The sequence below is a fragment of the Strongylocentrotus purpuratus genome, unplaced genomic scaffold (assembly GCF_000002235.5).
Source record: "Strongylocentrotus purpuratus isolate Spur 01 unplaced genomic scaffold, Spur_5.0 spur5_scaffold_20, whole genome shotgun sequence".
NCBI lineage: Eukaryota > Metazoa > Echinodermata > Echinoidea > Camarodonta > Strongylocentrotidae > Strongylocentrotus > Strongylocentrotus purpuratus.
Window position 1 is genome coordinate 43143923 of NW_022145606.1, and position 17707 is coordinate 43161629.

The 17707-nt window shown below is 37.8% G+C and overlaps 2 protein-coding genes across 2 annotated transcripts; both read left to right on the forward strand.

Moving 5' to 3' along the window:
• The first annotated feature begins 4839 nt into the window (after positions 1–4839).
• LOC100892232 lies at positions 4840–10498 on the forward strand. Its single transcript, XM_030993974.1, has 4 exons — positions 4840–4921; positions 6083–6603; positions 8728–8815; positions 9974–10498. Exons 2-4 carry the CDS (start codon positions 6128–6130, stop codon positions 10496–10498), a joined length of 1089 nt encoding a protein of 362 aa, XP_030849834.1. The 5' UTR covers positions 4840–4921; positions 6083–6127.
• Positions 10499–13859: 3361 nt separating this feature from the next.
• Positions 13860–17363, forward strand: LOC115927739. Its single transcript, XM_030993976.1, has 3 exons — positions 13860–14380; positions 16500–16587; positions 17358–17363. Exons 1-3 carry the CDS (start codon positions 13905–13907, stop codon positions 17361–17363), a joined length of 570 nt encoding a protein of 189 aa, XP_030849836.1. The 5' UTR covers positions 13860–13904.
• The last annotated feature ends 344 nt before the right edge of the window (positions 17364–17707 follow it).

Below are 17707 nucleotides of genomic sequence, written 5' to 3' on the forward strand. Positions count from 1 at the left end.
GTTTATTGTACAAATCTTGTGTCAGTCAATAATATTGATATTGATATAAATAATAATAATGATAAAGATAATAGTAATGATAAAAGTATTCATAATGATAATTATTATAATATAATCAATAACAACAATAATGATGATAGAGATAAAAATAAAAATAGTAAAATAGGTGTTTTAATGTATAAGACTAATAACATACCTAATAAAACTTGATCATTACGCTATCATGCGCAACAGATGTGGTTAATTTTCTTTAGTTTATATTGGGCTAAGAAATAATAACATGTAACTACAGACTCATAAAGTGATAGTTGAGTTTTGTTGCAGAGGGCGCTATTTTTGTGTGAGATAATGACAAACTGAGTGTCAAATTTAAAAGATCATACAATTTAAATGAGAAAATCATCTTTGTTTGATAGAAATCAGGTCAGATACGGCTGTAATAAATAAAATATCTGTGATGCTTCACAAATATTCGGTAATTTTGAGCCAGCCGTAGAAAAACGATATACGCCTTTTACGTTTTATTCCGGCCAATGCCAACATTGGCTTTCGTTGGCTTTTTCATGTGAGTTATAAAACACACAGCAAGCCGGCCCGTGTATGGTTATTATTGATTAATTAATTAATTAACGGTCACCAATTTTTTTTTAAAGTGGAGCTGAATTGGTATGATCGTATTAAATCTAAATTCACACATGTTGGTGTTTAAAATTACCTTCATAGCAAAGTTAGGTTCTAAAATGACACTAGAAATGTCACAAATAAGCATAATAATGAACTTTGAAGGCATTTGCGGTCTGAAACAACAACTCAACTATCCCTTTATTTGTATTTGTTTGCATTGATTTCACCATATTTTTTGTATCGGATGTCTACAGTTGAGTTGAACAGAGGAAAAGAAGAAAATATTGAGAGTCTGGCAGCTGGAAGGACCTCTAGACCTCTAGACCTCTTCATGATATGGCAGATGACGTAAATTATTCAAAGCTATTGTGGCGTAACCGGGCTCTGCCGGGGTAGCGTTCTGCCTTGCAGTCTCTCAAAACCCGGTTCACGCTCTCGACAATCATTCATCGACTATATCTCTCAGTGGGCTCTCACAAAAGTATATTGTGTAAGAAATAACGTGGACTAGCTCTCATTTTACTCACTCCCGCAATCACTGAATGTCTGACAGGACTAAAGAAACAACACTTGTACAGTATCTGCAGTTCAAGTAACTTTACTCGTTCCTGGTAACGGACCTGTCGCAACGACAGGCCGACGCTGACTCACAGATCAAGACTATATAGAACCTGCCTCAACGGCAGCTAAGCGCTGACTCCCTGACATCTCACGATGTACACATATATATTTCACAATTAACTATAACGCCCTCTATGTCTCACTAAATTACTGGGCTAGTTATGCTACACAGCCCCTCCCCAAGTGTGGGCTGTCCTCAGACCACTCTTTAACAAAACAAGATAACATTTTCTCTGACAAATCTTTCGAAAAAAAAGTATACACATACTTAAAACTCCTTAAAGTACATGTATATACACCTAGATTTAACAACAAAATGATCTATCTACAATAGTAGATAAAGAACAAAAGAGGAGTAGAGAGAAACGGGAAAGTTTAGGAAAGAAAGGGAGCGGAAGGAATAGGACCAGAAATGTAGAAGTATTGAAAACATAGAAGAATATATGCTTATACATCTTAAAATAAAATATACCCCTCTTCTTTTTCTTCTGTTATCTAACAAATGCAAAACAATGCATCCCTGAACTATCGTAAACACGAAATATTTGCATAATAACAAAACAACATACAACTTTTGTAAAGTGCAAGATAAGAACTCGAATAAAGTGAAAGAACAAAAGAAGTAGAGGGAGAACGAATGCAAATATGAGTTTGAAGACAAAGGGTGAGGAGTAGAAGGAAAGCAGGATTTAAGATGAACAAGATAAGGCATAATTCACTACAGGTACATAAGTAAAAACAACGAAATACATCAATTGGAATAGCAAAATACTGGCTGCTTAGTTTGAGTTTATGGCAAAATTAAATAAGTTGGGTCTTGGTGGATTCCTAGTTCTCGCGGGATCTCTCCTAGAGGCTGGGACAGGAACCTTTCGTGGTGCAGGTACAGTCGGTTCAACAAGTTTCGAAGCTTCCCTGTCGACGGGTCAACCTCCTCTTCCTCTCCTAAAGCTGACATGTGCAAGTTGGCTAGGAGCGTCCTGCTCAACCTTCGTGCTGACTTACACTCGCTTCTAAATAGGAGTCCGTAGGCTGAAGAGTGCCACTTCTTAGGGTTTCAACCTGTCCACATGAATTACCTTCAACTGCCGTACACTCAAGCGGACGTCTGCATTCGTTCCTACCCATAGAACCTCAACTCCTCCAGCAAACCTTATCTCTGGTCTTGTTCATGCCAAGGTATCCACTAGACTTGCCACCAAGCAATTCCTTCACAACGACCTCTCGAAGCTTAGCTGATAAGACAACATTCAGTTATCCTATGGCCTTGGTCACATTCCCATTTCCTGTAGAGAACGCCTTGCTTCATTTCCAGTTGGGCTCACTCCCTCCAAGGGCTTCTCCACCCTGGACTTTGAAGCCATTGCTGACCAATCTGGCCGGTCCCCTGACCGCTGCTTTGCTTCCAGGATCCACGTCGTACTGAAGGATCTTACGTCTGGTCTTGGCTCATCTTCTCATTCCTGATGCTGGGTTCTATCGTAACTGTCCTTGCCTTCACATAGGTATCTCGGTCCCTCCACTGTCAGTGCTGTTCGTTCTGCAGAGATTGCTGACTCCTTGAAGTTCCGCTTACACGCACTGATCACAATTCGACACTGCCTTCGCCTACACACAGGCTAAACCTGCAGGCGCTGTCTCTGCCTTCGCCTGCACACAGGCCAAACTCCAGGCGCTGTACCTCCCACGTACAGGCGCAATCCCAGGCGCCATCTCCGTCTCAGACTGTCGAAGATCTTCGTCTCTACGCTGAACCTCTGCTGCAAGCATCACAATTTCCTCCTCCATAGTCACTCGTTGAGCAGCCATACACTCCCTATTATACTTGTAAAAACACAAAACTCCAGTCAGGCGCTATATACTCTCAATGTATAGGCGCTATGTCTGCCGGCGCCTATACAGACGCTATACCTTCAACGTGGCGCCTATCACTGCCGGCGCCTATCACTGCCGGCGCCTATATAGGCGCTATACCTCCAACGTGGCGCCTATCACTGCTGGCGCCTATATAGGCGCTATACCTTCAGCGTGGCGCCTATCACTGCCGGCGCCTATATAGGCGCTATACCTTCAACGTGTCGCCTACCACTGTATGCGTAGGCGCCAATCTACTTCCGGGTTCGCTGTTGGGGGAGTTCGTTCTGAGCTGCTACAGCCACGTCGCTTCAATCCCACCGCTGCCACCAATGTGGCGTAACCGGGCTCTGCCGGGGTAGCGTTCTGCCTTGCAGTCTCTCAAAACCCGGTTCACGCTCTCGACAATCATTCATCGACTATATCTCTCAGTGGGCTCTCCCAAAAGTATATTGTGTAAGAAATAACGTGGACTAGCTCTCATTTTACTCACTCCCGCAATCACTGAATGTCTGACAGGACTAAAGATACAACACTTGTACAGTATCTGCAGTTCAAGTAACTTTACTCGTTCCTGGTAACGGACCTGTCGCAACGACAGCCCGACGCTGACTCACAGATCACAACTAAATAGAACCTGCCCCAATGGCAGCTAAGCGCTGACTCCCTGACATCTCACGATGTACACATATATATTTCACAATTAACTATAACGCCCTCTATGTCTCACTAAATTACTGGGCTAGTTATGCTACACTATAAAGGGGTGTGAATGTTGTTATGTTAAATATATGTATGATGTTCACTCCCCAAAATGGGCCGGAAATATATCAAAACAAATTCCTAACAGTCGGCAAGCTGTATGTTCGACTAGCTTAATTTGCTTCTGTTCATCACATTAGGCCCTACTTTTTTTGGATCTATTTAAACGACCTACTGAAATCACCAAGTAGAGATTGGTTGTAGCTTCTTTACCATTGGGAAAATCTCGTTTTTATTCAGTAAATACATCTGAGAATCTCACATTAAGTCAATTGTTTGATGCCAATAAGATAACTATTAAAACATTAAGAAAATTGTTATTGTCACGCCAAGACGTTATTCTGTAAAACACACTGTACGGAGCGAGACATTTATTTCCTAAAAAGATACTATTATTATGATATCATTCATTCATCCAAACACATAGGTCTATATCTCAAATGATCTAAAAGTGTGGGGATGAACATCTGCTGCAAAGATGATACTCGACTCGGTCTTACATGCAAGATAAACAGAAACAGAAATGTTTTTATTATATTGCAGACACATGTGGTACATAAGTTTGGTCCATAAAATGCAGCTATTTCTCGAAATATTTCGACTATTTCCAGGGCCATCCTTTTGAATGGACATATTCAAAATAATATTAATTGACATTAACATAAAAGTAAATAGAAAGCTCACAGTTATTTTTCTATTTTTCGTAGAACTCCGCCATCTATCTAATTTAAATTTTAAGGGAAATAACAAACCCGAGCAGGATTATTTTTTTTAAAGCAATCACCCCCATTTATAACAACTATTTCTTGTCTTTCCTTAGAACTTATTCATACATGGACTCCTCTTCAAACATGTCCCATACATTGGTACAAGTACACACATGCTTGCTCAGTAGTCAGATGAAAATAAACTTATAACTCTTTCAAACCTCCTTTTGTTAACGCAATTTTACACATTATCGATTTGTTGCAGGCTTCCTGAATGTGGTACAAACGCAAACGGTAGACTAGGACTGAACATCACACGTAATTCTAAGCCACTTAGGGTGATTCCTTTGCATGTAAGTAACCTACTAGGTATATTATATATATCTTTATATATTGAGACAGGTTTGCAAGTATATCATTGGACAGTGTAACATAGATTTATTGCATCGACGTCCTCTGTCTATGCCTTGTTTTTGTTCCCGTTCTGAATTCTTATTCTTCCTACATTAAAATCCCATTCGTTGTACACGCAGTGCTTGTGAGCGCTACCTAGGTCCCGATTCTCTTCAAACATCATAGGCATAATTTCCGGCATCCCGTGACGGCCACTGAGCTATTCGTCTTCCAAAATCAGTTTTACATGCCTGTCTAGCCTCCCTTTCTTTGTTTTTGGCCCTTTTTGATGCTTTTCATTCTGGCTACCTATCTCCAGTATCCTAGGTGCTATGAACATCTATCAGATCAATCTAGACAGTCAAATAAATGCTCATTCATCAGAGACGCAAACATGCCCTTTAAAATGATATCCTTTGAGTAAATCGGTCCCAAACGGAATATCTACCAAGTCCCGTCCTATTATAACAGGCATTGGCTATATGCCATCATTTTTCTCTACGCATTTAGCCCCCTTCCGATATTTTTGTTTTCTTGAAATTTTGCAAGTGTATTCTCCGTGGCCAAACCCTATGTTATACCCCACTTGTTTTGGTCGTATGGAAGGCGGTTCGGGCTACAGCATGCGCGTCATGACGTGTTCCTCTTTTACCAAATTTCATTCGTTTTGCTCGCAGTGCTTGTTCACCCATTTTAGGTCCCTTCTTCTTTTTCGATTCTTTCAAAAAGTCGTAAGCATAGTTTTCAGGATCCCATCGTGGTCACTGAATCTTCATTCTCTAAAATCATTAATAAATGACTGTCCAGGCCCGATATTTGTTAGTTTCGGGTACCTTGTCATGCCTTTCTTTCTGCCGTCCTATTTCCAATTTGCCTAAAGCTAAAGCGTGGATTTTGTTACATAACGTACAGGGCATTTTAAGGGGAAATGTGCACAGAGAGGAACATAATTTTCTTTTGTGAGGAAGAGTTTAAATCAAATAGTATATCCTATTAGGTGAAAAATGTTGATAACAAGAGGGTTGATTTTTATTTTTAAAATTAAAATGTCAAATTAAAGGAGCAGGGTGCATCGTTTGAACATTATGCGGCTAAAATATGAAAGTACTTTCTAATTCCAGGATGATGGTAAACTCTCTGTAGAGAAATGCCACTTATCTTCCGAAATGACTGAGAGAATGTGGTCCTGTCTCAGATCCTTCAACTTACTGAACCATCTCACCATCTCAGACTCCTCTCTCAGTTTCCCTTCATCTCCTTTTGAACTTCCATTCGTCACAAAGCTATCAGCTGAGAGAGTGACGTCACAAAGCTATGAAGGTCTGCTCTCGTCGCTCCCTGGATTGAGACATATCGATATCACTATCGATGATGCAGAGAGAGACATACCTCAGATCACGGCTGGTCTTCGTCGGACCGGAGGACAGCAGTTCACGCACATCACGATTACAGCACCGTCATTACTGCCATCAGAGAAAAGGAGTGTATCAAGAGAGACGATGAGAGGACTCGGTCTACTGATCAGAGAACAAACCAAGAACCTTCAGTGGCTTTGTCTGTCCAGAGTGAAGTGCACAGACGAGGAAGACTTGGTTGAATTCGTCGAGACTTGCAGACATGTGGAGACGATGAATCATCTAATGTGAGTTTATTGTACAAATCTTGTGTCAGTCAACAATATTGATATTGATATTAACAATAATAATGATAAAGATAATAGTAATGATAACAATATTCATAATGATAATAGTTATAATATAATTAATAACAACAATAATGATGATAGAGATAAAAATAAAAATAGCAAAATAGGTATTTTAATGTTTAACACTAATAATATACCCGATAAAACGTGATCATTACGCCATCATGCGCAACAGATGTGGTTAATTTTCTTTAGTTTATAATGGGCTAAGAACTAATAATATGTAACTACAGACTCATAAAGTGATAGTTGAGTTTTGTTGCAGAGGGCGCTATTTTTGTGTGAGATAATGACAAACTGAGTGTCAAATTTACAAGATTATACAATTTAAAAGAGAAAATCAGCTTTGTTTGATAGAAATCGGGTCAGATACGGCTGTAATAAACAAAATATCTGTGATGCTTCACAAATATTCGGTAATTTTGAACCAGCCGTAGAAAAACAATTTACGCCTTTTACGTCTTATTCCGGCCAATGCCAACATTGGCTTTCGTTGGCTTTTTCATGTTAGTTATAAAACACACAACCTGCCGGGCCGTGTATGGTCATTATTGATTAATTAATTAATTAACAGTCACCAATTTTTTTTAAAGTGGAGCTGAATTGGTATGATCGTATTAAATCTAAATTCACACATGTTGGTGTTTAAAATTACCTTCATAGCAAAGTTAGGTTCTAAAATGACACTAGGAATGTCACAAATAAGCATAGTAATGAACTTTGAAGGCATTTGCGGTCTGAAACAACAACTCGACTATCCCTTTGTTTGTATTTGTTTGCATTAATTTCACCATATTTTTTGTATCGGATGTCTACAGTTGAGTTAAACAGAAGAAAAGAAGAAAATATTGAGAGTCTGTCAGCTGAAAAGACCTCTAGACCTCTAGACCTCTTCATGATATGGCAGATGACGTAAATTATTCAAAGCTATAAAGGGGTGTGAATGTTGTTATGTTAAATATATGTATGATGTTCACTCCCCAAAATGGGCCGGAAATATATCAAAACAAATTTCTAACAGTCGGCAAGCTGTATGTTCGACTAGCTTAATTTGCTTCTGTTCATCACATTAGGCCCTACTTTTTTTGGATCTATTTAAACGACCTACTGAAATCACCAAGTAGAGATTGGTTGTAGCTTCTTTACCATTGGGAAAATCTCGTTTTTATTCAGTAAATACATCTGAGAATCTCAGATTAAGTCAATTGTTTGATGCCAATAAGATAACTATTAAAAAATTAAGAAAATTGTTCTTGTCACGCCAAGACGTTATTCTGTAAAACACACTGTACGGAGCGAGACATTTATTTCCTAAAAAGATACTTTTATTATGATATCATTCATTCATCCAAACACATAGGTCTATATCTTAAATGGTCTAAAAGTGTGGGGATGAACATCTGCTGCAAAGATGATACTCGACTCGGTCTTACATGCAAGATAAACAGAAACAGAAATGTTTTTATTATATTGCAGACACATGTGGTAAATAAGTTTGGTCCACAAAATGCAGCTATTTCTCGTAATATTTCGACTATTTCCAGGGCCATGCTTTTGAACGGACATATTCAAATTAATATTAATTGACATTAACATAAAAGTAAATAGAAAGCTCACAGTTAATTTTCTATTTTTCATAGAACTTCGCCATCTATCTAATTTAAATTTTAAGGGAAATAACAAACCCGAGCAGGATTATTTTTTTTAAAGCAATCACCCCCATATATAACAACTATTTTTTGTCTTTCCTTAAAACTTATTCATACATGGACTCCTCTTCAAACATGTCAAACGGGTTCAATGCGACGTGACTTGGTGTTACTAGTAGAGCAGTGCATGGTTTCGTAACCGGGAGATCCCTTAATCGAAACCAAGTCGATGCACTAGTGCCCATAGGAAAGGCAGTAATTCTAAGTCCTTCGAGGAGGACTTAAGGCCATCGATCCCATACATTGGTACAAGTACACACATGCTTGCTCAGTAGTCAGATGAAAATAAACTTATAACTCTTTCAAACCTCCTTTTGTTAACGCAATTTTACACATTATCGATTTGTTGCAGGCTTCTTGAATGTGGTACAAACGCAAACGGTAGACTAGGACTGAACATCACATGTAGTGTTAAGCCACTCAGGGTGATTCCTTTGCATGTAAGTAACCTACTAGGTATATGATATATATCTTTATATATTGAGACAGGTATGCAAGTATATCATTGGACAGTGTAACATAGATTTATTGCATCGACGTCCCCTGTCTATGCCTTGTTTTTGTTCCCGTTCTGAAATTCTTATTCTTCCTACATTAAAATCCCTTTCGTTGTACACGCAGTGCTTGTGAGCGCTACCTAGGTCCCGATTCTCTTCAAACGTCATAGGCATAATTTCTAGTATCCCGTGACGGCCCCTGAGCTATTCGTCTTCCAAAATCAGTATTGCATGCCTGTCTAGCCTTTCGTTCTTTGTTTTTGGCCCTTTTTGATGCGTTTCATTCTGCCTACCTATCTCTAGTATCCTAGGTGCTATGAAATTCTGTCAGATCAATCTAGACAGTCAAATAAATGCTCATTCATCAGAGACGCAAACATACCCTTTAAAATGATATCCTTTGAATAAATCGGTCCCAAACGGAATATCTACCACCTGTCCTATTATAACAGGCATTGGCTAAATGACATCATTTTTCTCTACGCATTTTTCCCCCTTCCGATCTTTTGTTTTCCTTAAAGTTTTGCAAATATATTCTCCGTGGCCAAACCCTATGTTATACCCCACTTGTTTTGGTCGTATGGAAGGCGGTTCGGGCTACAGCATGCGCGTCATGACGTGTTCCTCTTTTACCAAATTTCATTCGTTTTGCTCGCAGTGCTTGTTCACACATTTTAAGTCCCTTCTTCTTTTTCGATTCTTTCAAAAAGTCGTAAGCTTAGTTTTCAGGATCCCATTCTGGTCACTGAATCTTCATTCTCTAAAATCATTAATAAATGACTGTCCAGGCCCGATATTTGTTAGTTTTGGGTACCTTGTCATGCCTTTCTTTCTGCCGTCCTATTTCCACTTTGCCTAAAGCTAAAGCGTGGATTTTGTTACATAACGTACAGGGCATTTTAAGGGTAAATGTGCACAGAGAAAAATATAATTTTCTTTTGTGGGGAAGATTTAAATCAAATAGTAAATCATATTAAGTGAACAATGTTGATAACAAGAAGGTTGATTTTTATTTTTAAAATTAAAATGTCAAATTGAAGGAGCAGGGTGCATTGTTTGAACATTATGCGGCTAAAATATGAAAGTACTTTCTAATTCCAGGATGATGGTAAACTCTCTGTAGAGAAATGCCACTTATCTTCCGAAATGACCGAGAGAATGTGGTCCTGTCTCAGATCCTTCAACTCACTGAACCACCTCACCATCTCAGACTCCTCTCTCAGTTTCCCTTCATCTCCTCTTGAGCTTCCATTCGTCACAAAGCTATCAGCTGAGAGAGTGACTTTAAAAAGCTATGAAGGTCTGCTCTCGTCGCTCCCTGGCTTGAGACATATCAATATCACTATCGATGATGCAGAGAGAGACATACCTCAGATCACGGCTGGTCTTCGTCGGACCGGAGGACAGCAGCTCACACACATCATCATTACAGCACCGTCAACACTCCCATCAGAGAATAACAGGGTATCAAGAGAGACGATGAGAGGACTGGGTCTACTGATCAGAGAACAAACCAAGAACCTTAAGTGGCTTTGTCTGTCCAGAGTGAAGTGCACAGACGAGGAAGACTTGGTTGAATTCGTCGAGACTTGCAGACATGTGGAGACGATGAATTATCTAATGTGAGTTTATTGTACAAATCTTGTGTCAGTCAATAATATTGATATTGATATAAACAATAATAATGATAAAGATAATAGTAATGATAACAATATTCATAATGATAATAGTTATAATATAATTAATAACAACAATAATGATGATAGAGATAAAAATAAAAATAGCAAAATAGGTATTTTAATGTATAACACTAATAATATACCTGATAAAACTTGATCAATACGCTATCATGCGCAACAGATGTGGTTAATTTGTTTTAGTTTATAATGGGCTAAGAACTAATAACATGTAACTACAGACTTATAAAGTGATAGTTGAGTTTTGTTGCAGAGGGCGCTATTTTTGTGTGAGATAATGACAAACTGAGTGTCAAATTTACAAGATTATACAATTTAAAAGAGAAAATCAGCTTTGTTTAATAGAAATCGGGTCAGATACGGCTGTAATAAACAAAATATCTGTGATGCTTCACAAAAATTCGGTAATTTTGAACCAGCCGTAGAAAAACAATATACGCCTTTTACGTTTTATTCCGGCCAATGCCAACATTGGCTTTCGTTGGCTTTTACATGTTAGATATAAAACACACAACCAGCCGGCCCGTGTATGGTTATTATTGATTAATTAATTAATTAACGGTCATAATTTTTTTTTTAAGTGGAACTGAATTGGTATGATCGTATTAAATCTAAATTCACACATTTTGGTGTTTAAAATTACCTTCATAGCAAAGTTAGGTTCTAAAATGACACTAGAAATGTCACAAATAAGCATAATAATGAACTTTGAAGGCAATTGCGATCTGAAACAACAACTCAACTATCCATTTATTTGTCTTTGTTTGCATTGATTTCAACATATTTTTTGTATCGGATGTCCACAGTTGAGTTAAACAGAAGAAAAGAAGAAAATATTGAGAGTCTGGCAGCTGGAAGGACCTCTGGACCTCTAGACCTCTTCATGATATGCCAGATGACGTAAATTATTCAAAGCTATAAAGGGGTGTGAATGTCGTTATGTTAAATATATGTATGATGTTCACTCCCCAAAATGAACCGGAAATATATCAAAAGAAATTCCTAACAGTCGGCAAGCTGTTCGACTAGCTTAATTTGCTTCTGTTCATCACATTAGGCCCTACTTTTTTTTGGATCTATTTAAACGACCTACTGAAATCACCAAGTAGAGATTTGTTGTAGCTTCTTTACCATTGGAAAACTCTCGTTTTTATTTAGTAGATACATCTGAAAATCTCAGATTAAGTCAATTGTTTGATGCCAATAAGATAACTATTAAAAAATAAGAAAATTGTTATTGTCACGCCAAGACGTTATTCTGTAAAACACACTGTACGGAGCGAGACATTTATTTCCTAAAAAGATACTTTTATTATGATATCATTCATTCATCCAAACACATAGGTCTATATCATAAATGGTCTAAAAGTGTGGGGATGAACATCTGCTGCAAAGATGATACTCGACTCGGTCTTACATGCAAGATAAACAGAAACAGAAATGTTTTTATTATATTGCAGACACATGTGGTAAATAAGTTTGGTCCACAAAATGCAGCTATTCATCGTAATATTTCGACTATTTCCAGCGCCATCCTTTTGAACGGACATATTCAAAATAATATTAACATAAAAGCAAATAGAAAGCTCACAGTTATTTTTCTATCTTTCATAGAACTCCGCCTTCTATTTAATTTAAATTATAAGGAAAATAACAAACCCGAGCAGGATTAATTTTTTTTTTTAAACAATCACCCCCATTTATAACAACTATTTCTTGTCTTTCCTTAGAACTTATTCATACATGGACTCCTTTTCAATCATGTCGAATGGGTTCAATGCGACGTGGCTTAGTGTTACTAGTAGAGCAGTGCATGGTCTCGTAACCGGGAGATCCCTTAATCGAAACCAAGTCGATGCACTAGTGCCCATAGGAAAGGCAGTAATTCTAAGTCCTTCGAAGAGGACTTAAGGCCATCGATCCCATACATTGGTACAAGTACACACATGCTTGCTCAGTAGTCAGATGAAAATAAACTTATAACTCTTTCAAACCTCCTTTTGTTAACGCAATTTTACACATTATCGATTTGTTGCAGGCTTCTTGAATGTGGTACAAACGCAAACGGTAGACTAGGACTAAACATCACATGTAGTGTTAAGCCACTCAGGGTGATTCCTTTGCATGTAAGTAACCTACTAGGTATATTATATATATCTTTATATATTGAGACAGGTATGCAAGTATATCATTGGACATTGTAACATAGATTTATTGCATCGACGTCCTCTGTCTATCCCTATTTTTTGTTCCCGTTCTGAAATTCTTATTCTTCCTACATTAAAATCCCATTCGTTGTACACGCAGTGCTTGTGAGCGCTACCTAGGTCCCGATTCTCTTCAAACATCATAGGCATAATTTCCGGCATCCCGTGACGGCCACTGAGCTATTCGTCTTCCAAAATCAGTATTGCATGCATGTCTAGCCTCCCTTTCTTTGTTTTTGGCCCTTTTTGATGCGTTTCATTCTGGCTACCTATCGCCAGTATCCTAGGTGCTATGAACGTCTATCAGATCAATCTAGACAGTCAAATAAATGCTCATTCATCAGAGACGCAAACATGCCCTTTACAATGATTTCCTTTGAGTAAATCGGTCCCAAACGGAATATCTACCAAGTTCCGTCCTATTATAACAGGCATTAGCTATATGCAAGCATTTTTCTCTACGCATTTTGCCCCCTTCCGATCTTTTTGTTTTCCTTGAAGTTTTGCAAATGTATTCTCCGTGGCCAAACCCTATGTTATACCCCACTTGTTTTGGTCGTATGGAAGGCGATTCGGGCTACAGCATGCGCGTCATGATGTGTTCCTCTTTAACCAAATTTCATTCGTTTTGCTCGCAGTGCTTGTTCACACATGTTAGGTCCCTTCTTCTTTTTCGATTCTTTCAAAAATTCGTAAGCATAGTTTTCAGGATCCCATCTTGGTCACTGAATCTTCATTCTCTAAAATCATTAATAAATGACTGTCCAGGCCCGATATTTGTTAGTTTCGGGTACCTTGTCATGCCTTTCTTTCTGCCGTCCTATTTCCACTTCGCCTAAAGCTAAAGCGTAGATTTTGTTACATAACGTATAGGGCATTTTAAGGGTAAATGTGCACAGAGAAGAATATCATTTTCTTTTGTGAGGATGAGTTTAAATTAAATAGTATATCCTATTTGGTGAAAAATGTTGATAACAAGAGGGTTGATTTTTATTTTTTTAAATTAAAATGTTAAATTAAAGGAGCAGGGTGCATCCTTCGAACATTATGCGGCTAAAATATAAAAGTACTTTCTAATTCCAGGATGATGGTAAACTCTCTGTAGAGAAATGCCACTTATCTTCCGAAATGACTGTGAGAATGTGGACCTGTCTCAGATCCTTCAGCTCACTGAACCATCTCACCATCTCAGACTCCTCTCTCAGTTTCCCTTCAACTCCTCTTGAGCTTCCATTCGTCACAAAGCTATCAGCTGAGAGAGTGACTTTAAAAAGCTATGAAGGTCTGCTCTCGTCGCTCCCTGGCTTGAGACATATCGATATCACTATTGATGATGCAGAGAGAGACATACCTCATATCACGGCTGGTCTTCGTCGGACCGGAGGAGAGCAGTTCACGCACATCACGATTACAGCACCGTCATCACTCCCATCAGAGAAAAGGAGTGTATCAAGAAAGACGATGAGAGGACTGGGTCTACTGATCAGAGAACAAACCAAGAACCTTCAGTGGCTTTGTCTGTCCAGAGTGAAGTGCACAGACGAGGAAGACTTGGTTGAATTCGTCGAGACTTGCAGACATGTGGAGACGATGAATCATCTAACGTGAGTTTATTGTACAAATCTTGTGTCAGTCAATAATATTGATATTGATATAAATAATAATAATGATAAAGATAATAGTAATGATGAAAGTATTCTTAATGATAATAATTATAATATAATTAATAACAACAATAATGATGATAGAGATAAAAATAAATATAGCAAAATAGGTATTTTAATGTATAACACTAATAATACACCTGATAAAACTTGATTACGCTATCATGCGCAACAGATGTGGTTAATTTTCTTTAGTTTATAATGGGCTAAGAACTAATAACATGTAACTACAGACTCATAAAGTGATAGTTGAGTTTTGTTGCAGAGGGCGCTATTTTTGTGTGAGATAATGACAAACTGAGTGTCAAATTTAAAAGATTATACAATTTAAATGAGGAAATCATCTTTGTTTGATAGAAATCGGGTCAGATACGGCTGTAATAAACAAAATATCTGTGATGCTTCACAATAATTCGGTAATTTTGAACCAGCCGTAGAAAAACGATATTCGCCTTTTACGTTTTATTCCGGCCAATGCCAACATTGGCTTTCGTTGGCTTTTTCATGTTAGTTATAAAACACACAACAAGCCGGCCCGTGTATGGTCATTATTTATTAATTAATTAATTAACGGTCACCAATTTTTTTTAAAGTGGAGCTGAATTGGTATGATCGTATTAAATCTAAATTCACACATTTTGGTGTTTAAAATTTCCTTCATAGCAAAGTTAGGTTCTAAAAGGACACTAGAAATGTTACAAATAAGCATAATAATGAACTTTGAAGGCAATTGCGATCTGAAACAACAACTCAACTATCCCTTTGTTTGTATTTGTTTGCATTGATTTCACCATATTTTTGGTATCGGATGTCTACAGTTGAGTTAAACACAAGAAAAGAAGAAAATATTGAGAGTCTGGCAGCTGGAAGGACCTCTAGACCTCTAGACCTCTTCATGATATGGCAGATGACGTAAATTATTCAAAGCTATAAAGGGGTGTGAATGTCGTTATGTTAAATATATGTATGATGTTCACTCCCCAAAATGGGCCGGAAATATATCAAATTTTTTTTCTAACAGTCGGCAAGCTGTATGTTCGTCTAGCTAAATTTGCTTCTGTTCATCACATTAGGCCCTACTTTTTTGGATCTATTTAAACGACCTACTGAAATCACCAAGTAGAGATTGGTTGTATCTTCTTTACCATTGGGAAAATCTCGTTTTTATTTAGTAGATACATCTAAGAATCTTACATTAAGTCAATTGTTTGATGCCAATAAGATAACTATTAAAAAAATAAGAAAATTGTTATTGTCACGCCAAGACGTTATTCTGTAAAACACACTGTACGGAGCGAGACATTTATTTCCTAAAAAGATACTTTTATTATAATATCATACATTAATCCAAACACATAGGTCTATATCATAAATGGTCTAAAAGTGTGGGGATGAACATCTGCTGCAAAGATGATACTCGACTCGGTCTTACATGCAAGATAAACAGAAACAGAAATGTTTTTATTATATTGCAGACACATGTGGTACATAAGTTTGGTCCACAAAATGCAGCTATTTCTCGTAATATTTCGACTATCTCCAGGGCCATCCTTTTGAACGGACATATTCAAAATAATATTAATTGACATTAACATAAAAGTAAATAGAAAGCTCTCAGTTAATTTTCTATTTTTCATAGAACTCCGCCATCTATCTAATTTAAATTTTAAGGGAAATAACAAACCCGAGCAAAATATTATTTTTTAAGCAATCACCCCCATTTATAACAACTATTTCTTGTCTTTCCTTAGAACTTATTCATACATGGACTCCTCTTCAAACATGTCAAACGGGTTCAATGCGACGTGGCTTGGTGTTACTAGTAGAGCAGTGCATGGTCTCGTAACCGGGAGATCCCTTAATCGAAACCAAGTCGATGCACTAGTGCCCATAGGAAAGGCAGTAATCATAATTCCTTTGAAGAGGAATTAAGGCCATCGATCCCATACATTGGTACAAGTACACACATGCTTGCTCAGTAGTCAGATGAAAATAAACTTATAACTCTTTCAAACCTCATTTTGTTAACGCAATTTTACACATTATCGATTTGTTGTAGGCTTCCTGAATGTGGTACAAACGCAAACGGTAGACTAGGACTGAACATCACATGTAGTGTTAAGCCACTCAGGGTGATTCCTTTGAATGTAAGTAACCTACTAGGTATGTTATATACATATTTATATACTGAAACAGGTATGCAAGTATATCATTGGACAGTGTAACATAGATTTTTTGCATCGACGTCCCCTGTCTATGCCTTGTTTTTGTTCGCGTTCTGAATTCTTATTCTTCCTACATTAAAATCCCATTCGTTGTACACGCAGTGCTTGTGAGCGCTACCTAGGTCCCGATTCTCTTCAAACGTCATAGGCATAACTTCCGGCATCCCATGACGGCCCCTGAGCTATTCGTCTTCCAAAATTAGTACTGCATACCTGTCTAGCCTTTCTTTCTTTGTTTTTGGCCCTTTTTGATGCGTTTCATTCTGCCTACCTATGTCCAGTATCCTATGTGCTATGAACTTCTATCAGATCAATCTAGACAGTCAAAGGATTGCTCATTTATCAGAGACGCAAACATGCCCTTTAAAATGATATCCTTTGAATAAATCGGTCCCAAACGGAATATCTACCAAGTCCCGTCCTATTGTAACAGGCATTGGCTATATGCCATCATTTTTCTCTACGCTTTTTTCCCCCTCCCGATCTTTTTGTTTCCTTGAAATTTTGCAAGTGTATTCTCCGTGGCCAAACCCTATGTTATACCCCACTTGTTTTGGTCGTATGGAAGGCGGTTCGGGCTACAGCATGCGCGTCATGACGTGTTCCTCTTTTACCAAATTTCATTCGTTTTGCTCGCAGTGCTTGTTCACACCTTTGAGGTCTCTTCTTTTTTTCTCGATTCTTTCAAAAAGTCGTAAGCTTAGTTTTCAGGATCCCATTCTGGTCACTGAATCTTCATTCTCTAAAATCATTAATAAATGACTGTCCAGGCCCGACATTTGTTAGTTTCGGGTACCTTGTCATGCCTTGCTTTCTGCCGTCCTATTTCCAGTTTGCCTAAAGCTAAAGCGTGGATTTTGTTACATAACGTACAGGGCATTTTAAGGGGAAATGTGCACAGAGAAGAATATAATTTTCTTTTGTGGGGAAGAGTTTAAATCAAATAGTATATCCTATTAAGTGAAAAATATTGATAACAAGAAGGTTGATTTTTATTTTTTAAATTAAAATGTCAAATTAAAGGAGCAGGGTGCATCCTTCG